Source organism: Budorcas taxicolor, chromosome 14 (assembly GCF_023091745.1).
Source record: "Budorcas taxicolor isolate Tak-1 chromosome 14, Takin1.1, whole genome shotgun sequence".
Classification (NCBI taxonomy): domain Eukaryota; kingdom Metazoa; phylum Chordata; class Mammalia; order Artiodactyla; family Bovidae; genus Budorcas; species Budorcas taxicolor.
In genome coordinates this window covers 72,362,044-72,368,043 of record NC_068923.1, presented here as the reverse complement: position 1 = coordinate 72,368,043, position 6,000 = coordinate 72,362,044, and the positions used below count along the sequence as shown (strand labels likewise).

Sequence of the window (6,000 nt, the reverse complement as noted above, 5' to 3'; positions counted from 1 at the left end):
CCAATACAAAAGATGAAAAGATACCTCTTCATTCTGAGAGATGATTAACAGCATTGTGGGCCCGACATCCAGCATTGTATTCATAACTTTAGGATGTACAGCTAATTGTTTGCATTTGGAAAATCAGATAAATATTTATATTTATAAACATTGAGACTGTTCATTCTGGAGTGTGTTTGAATATCTATAAATCAGAGGCAATTGAAGAGTTGAAATTCAGATTTCCTTTCACTTGCCTGCCAAGTGGCCTCAATCAGAAGTAATTTTCTCCATGAGGGCACAGAGAGCTCAGTCGTAAGCCTTTTCTAAGTAGATATTATTATTTGTGTCAAATTATGTGTGGTGATTTTTCTGAAGTGGACTTCTGTGCCCACTAATCCATTCACAGGAGGCTCCTTCATTCCTTCCCTCATCGGTGCTATTAATTGTGCTTGTGCTTCAAGTGTCTCTAACCCTCTTAAAATGTTAGTGTATAGCCACTGATTATCTGTAAGGTTTGCAATATAGAGAGTAGGGTGAGATCTAATCTTAAACCATAAATACTATGCATTTTAAGAGAAACCTTTTTGCCAGAGCCTGATTTGATAGCATAGCTAAAGAAATGGTTAGTAATTTCACATTTTAAAGTACAATAAATTATATCAATCTGACACGTGCTTTGGGCAAAATATACATTGGTTACTAAATCACCTTTTTTTAACCTGTTATAAATATTGACAGTGAGATCTCCTGTATTTTGAGCAGTGAACTCAGAAATTTCTTTTTACCTTTCATTTGGATTTTTGTAATTTGTTTTTGACAATAAGTGCTTCTTTTCAATTACATGCTTTGAATTGCAAATAGATAGATAGACAACATAAAATAAGACAGCCCCTGGAATACAGAACACTATACTGTCATTTAAGATCTTACCATAATCGTTGATAAATAAAAGTTATATATGATGTGGAAGCCTTTTTGACATATGTGTATATATATGAATGGCTTGGTTAGACACTTATTGAGCCTATGTCAATGTTTTTTCAAAATTTCACATGAGATTTTCCATTTATTTTTTAATAAAGTGATTAAATTTTAATTTAATGTATACTATAGGAGCCAAATTGTTAAGTCCTGGACTATTTTAAATAATTGTTCAAGTACATATTATCTTCAATAAAGACTTTTTTACGAATGTTAGAAAGTTTGCTCACATTTTATTAAAAAAAAGTATTTTAGTATTAATTTTATTCTAGTAATGTGCATGCACTTTCTTTATTAATATGTAGGCTTTTGTAATTGAAGAGCATACACAGTAAAAAAGACATTCAGTAAAATTTATATGAATTATTTAAAATATTTATTTTACAACTAGAGATTTATTTTTTGTTAACCAAACCCGAGTATGTATTCCAAAAGAAGTCTGGATTGTCTTGTCTGTTACATGATATAAACTGATATTAAGGCAGTTTCCTTTATAGATTGACTTGGTAAGAATATAAATTATGCAAATAATTAAATATTCATAATCAATTATTTTATTTTTGGTAATGTCTGTAAAAAAGACTTTCCTGGTTATTTTTGCTGGGAGGGTTTAAATTTTGGTTGATTTTTGGTAATCTGAGAAGAGCAGTAAGAGGTTTCTCAATTTTAAGACTAGATCTTTAAACATCTAAAAATAAAGTTATGTTAGTAGACATGAGCAGTTTCTGAAGGATTCTGTGTTTATGAGTAACCTGTTTTATAGTTTTACTTATGAAAGAATGTATTTATAATTACAAAAGAATGGTTTGCATAGTAGTGTGGTATAAAAGGTATTTTAAAATAAAATAGAGTTTTCATGTCAACTTTTTCACATATTAGCTTGTAGCCTTTTTCTGGTTAACTAACCTCCTGACCTTTACTTTCCAGATTTACCAAAAGAAAGAATAATAATTCCCATACGTACCTCACTGGGTTATTTTGAAGATCACATAAGAAAGCACTTTGAAAGTCCTATATGAGATACAAAAATGAAACGGTTTAGGTGTCTTATTTTGACCAAACTTGTTATTAAAACTAAGTATCTTGAAAAAATAAAAAATGGAAAATATTCTATTTTATTCCTTGTTAGACTTGCAGTTAATAATTCAAATTATTCAAATAACTGTTTTAGTGATTGTAATATTTTACCTTATTACTATTTTATATATTCCTTGCATGTCTTAGTACTTGACATAATTGTTAAAAGGTGAAAGATTATATATTACATGAAATAATGAACAAGAGATAAAAACTAATATGAGATCCATGGCTTTTGAATGCAACTGAGCACACATGGTTTTTTTTAATTCTTCACCTAGAATTAAAAAAGAAAAAGCACATTACCAGAGTGTTTGGAATTAGTGCGTCCTTTCTTCCTTAACATTAGTTATTTTGGAGAAAAGAAGAAAAAATAAATTTTAGAAGGGACAAAGAAACTCTGTAATAATTTTTTTTTTTTTTTTGGCTTGAATGTACCTTAAATTTAAATCCACATTTCCAAGAAGTAAGAGAAAGAGACTGCTTAAGCCTTTTAAGTATTGAGCCTGTCTGATGAGACTGCTGACATGAGTGACAATTAGTACAAATTACCATAATTGTGTTCATTGGATGAAATGCCACAGTGCTTCTTTAGGAGCAAATGCAGGCTTCCACTTAGTAAAATGAGTCGGATACTTTGATTCTTCTGGGCAGTCAGAAATTCACAATCAGCCATGTGGTATTTCCATGTCATCCACTTCAGATCCATCTCAACAACTACAGCCCACCCTTTCCTTTCAATAAAATAGGTCCATTAATGTAATGCACCTGACTCTCATTCACTCTAAGGAAGTTGTATTTTTATTACAGAAAAAGTATCACATAAATACAAATTACTTTTTTTTTCATTAGAAAACTACTTTTCATTTCAGAAAAAAATTCAATTAATTATGAATAGGGTTATGCTTTCATCAGGGAGAGAAATATGTAATTTTTTCTTCAAGCTTCAAACACATATAATGAAATCTTTTCTCAGAATCCACTCTTAAGATGGATTTTTAAAAGTATTGACTTTATTAAAATCTCAGTTCAATTAAAATGCATTCAATTACTTTAAATCTTTATTAAAATCTCAGGTAAAATTGTACAACAGTGTAAAAGAGACTTGTACTCTTTACCAGGCAGTTAATTCTAACAAATGAACATAAAGTGCACAGTTTTGCTCTTCAGGAGAGAATAAAAGAATAAGCTTTGGGCTTCAGGTTGGAGGTGGGGAAGGATGGGAGATGGAGGTTGCTTTCTATTTAGTAATTTCAGGAACAGGCTTCTTTCCACTTGTTACATTGCTCAGTAACTTGTTGACGTGGATGTGGCATTATTTTGTCTGGGTGCCCTTGGTACTACTTGTCCTTTCATAGAATACCTTATCCTCCTTCACCACCTGAATCAAAAAGACCCTGTTTAAGGATTTTATTTCACACTCTTCTTCAGATGTTTTTGGTACAGTGTCCCTCTTCTTTTTCAAGGGCCACTAGAAGATGCCATTGAAGAGGAAGAAGAAGAATGTCCATCAGAGGAAACAGACATTATCTCAAAGGGGGACTTTCCACTGGAGGAAAGCTTCTCCACAGAATTTGGGCCTGAAAATCTGAGTTGTGAAGAGGTGGAATACTTTTGCAACAAAGGTAATCATTAATGGCTGGGCGTGATATGTGAGTTCATTTACTCAGATGATTTTGTGTAGTTGAAAACTGCACTGATATACTGGAGGAAGAGTGTTCGTCTGAAAATGTGTACAGGATTTTTAAAATGCAATATTATTTTGAAAGATAAAAGAATTTTATAACTCATAAGTCATATTGTGTATTTAAATACATAGTTTCGTATTGATTGGCCAGTTGACTGAATATTTTCATGTTGCTTGGACAGTTGACTATAATATATTTAGTGTTCATCATTTATCCCTTCAACAAATATTGTTGAATGTCAGTTGTTTACAAGGCACTGAATTCATCATGGAGGGTAAGCAGGGAATGGGCCAGAGTCCCTATACAAGGTTTGAGCTCACTCCTTTTGAACACTGAATGCCTTAAGTGTTTGACATTGACTTTCAACATTGAGGATGGTGCTCTTTTTAGATACTGACAAATAAGAAAATACACACTCTTTCTCTCTCCTAAATATTCTTTTAATACACTATCATTGTAACAGAGGAAGAATCTGAGACACTGTATCTCAACCTATTTCCAACCTATCTTGACTTGGAGCCAAGTGGCCCTGCCAGTAATTATGTCCTCATTGATCATGTACACTCATTATTTAACTTGCTTTTCCAAAACTGAGTTTAAGGGTTCTTATGATTCTTTTAAATTTTTCGATTGATTGTTTGGCCTCCGCAAGTGAGATGGATCTTCTGTTACCTCCTGCACCAATGTATAATTTCACAAGTGTTCAGGTTACTTCTTTGGTTTTAGAATAGCTACTTTTATTGATTTTACCATGGTTGTTTCCCATAGGGCATGACTGAGAGTGTATGTCTATCTCTGTATGTCTGTTTATATTTCTATAAGCAATATTTTTTTGTTTTAGGCAGACAGAGAAACTATGGAAAGTGAGTTTTTACATGTTTGTGTGAATTTGATGATCAGAATTGATAGTCTAAAATCAAGAATGCTGATATATCATCCTCCCAAACTGCTAATATACATGTCTCAGCAGCCAACTATTTATATTTGATACTTATTATTAAAACCTCAGTATAACTTTCTCTTAATTCTGGCATGTTAGAAATAAAAGAAGTGAGCCATTTCCATCCCTGTGGTCCGTAGAGTTCAATACCCTAAAACTGTGGAGATGCAGTGACAACGCCAGCACTTGGTTTCACTGAAGTTCAGAAAACCTCTGACCATTAACTCCTGGAGACCTCAAGATGACTTTGTTACCTGGTCCTTGACCCCCACATCAGAGACTTTTAGTTGAAAACAAGAACAGTAGGGACAGAATAGACCTTTTTTAGTATTCACTTAGATTTCAGGCTAAATTAATATTTTCCCTTTTAGAACCATTTCTTGATGCTGCATAACCACAACAATACCTGGTAGAGCTAGATGGAGAGGAAGAGTTTTTAAATATGTTTGAAGGCATCCCATTTTCCATCTTGATCAGGAAATATACTTTTTGGCGCACTGCAGAGTACCTGCCTTACGTTGCAGGACTGCAATAAAGGAAGGAACCAATAGCTATTAAGAATCATTTATTCTTCTTACTCTTGTCCTTAAAAGACTTAGTGTATGGACTCAAGACTTTTGTCAATTTATTAATCCAGGGAGAGCAGTGATAATAATTATTAGATGTTGTTTACATTTGGTAATAATCATTGGTGATGGCCTGTGTTTAATGAAAGAATATATTGGGGTGGCAAAAGAAGTTTGTTCAGGTTTTTCTGTAAGATGTTACAGAAAACCCGAATGAACTTCTTTGCTCAACCTAATAGAACTTCAAGTTTTAAGTTAGTAGTTTCTTGGAAGAAAATGGACTTAGAGTGAAAGTGAAGTCGCTCAGTTGTGTCCAGTTCTTGCAACCTCAGAGACTATAGCCTACCAGGCTCCCCTGTCCATGGAATTTTCCAGGCAAGAGTACTGGAATGGGTTGCCATTTCCTTCTCCAGGGGATCTTCCTGACCTAGGGGTCGAACCCGGGTCTTCTGCATTGCAGGCAGACGCTTTACCGTCTGAGCCACCAGGGAAGTCCTAAATGGACTTATAGCAGATGCTTATTATAGGATTACATAATTATAGTCTCAGAATAATAACTTCCATCCATACTAAACAGAGTCTTAATGAAAAATAATGACAGGCCTTGAGGGACTAAAAAAAAAGAAACAAAACTGAATTACAATTCTTAAGAACATTGTTTAATAAACATTAACTGTTTGATAAATAATTGGAAAGTGGAAAAATATATCAAAGTAACATTTAATATATAATGTAGGTAACATGGGGCTTCCCAGGTGGTGCTAGT

At 33.2% G+C, this 6,000-nt stretch overlaps 1 protein-coding gene across 1 annotated transcript in view; it reads left to right on the top strand.

Annotated features, from left to right (window-relative positions):
• The first annotated feature begins 3,266 nt into the window (after positions 1 to 3,266).
• The window catches only part of ZFPM2 (zinc finger protein, FOG family member 2), a 415,496-nt gene continuing 412,762 nt past the window's right edge, over positions 3,267 to 6,000 (top strand). The window contains exons 1-2 of the mRNA XM_052651795.1: positions 3,267 to 3,303; positions 3,507 to 3,665. Of these exons, the coding sequence (XP_052507755.1) occupies positions 3,267 to 3,303; positions 3,507 to 3,665 (196 nt within the window). The remainder of the gene's footprint in view (positions 3,304 to 3,506; positions 3,666 to 6,000) is intronic.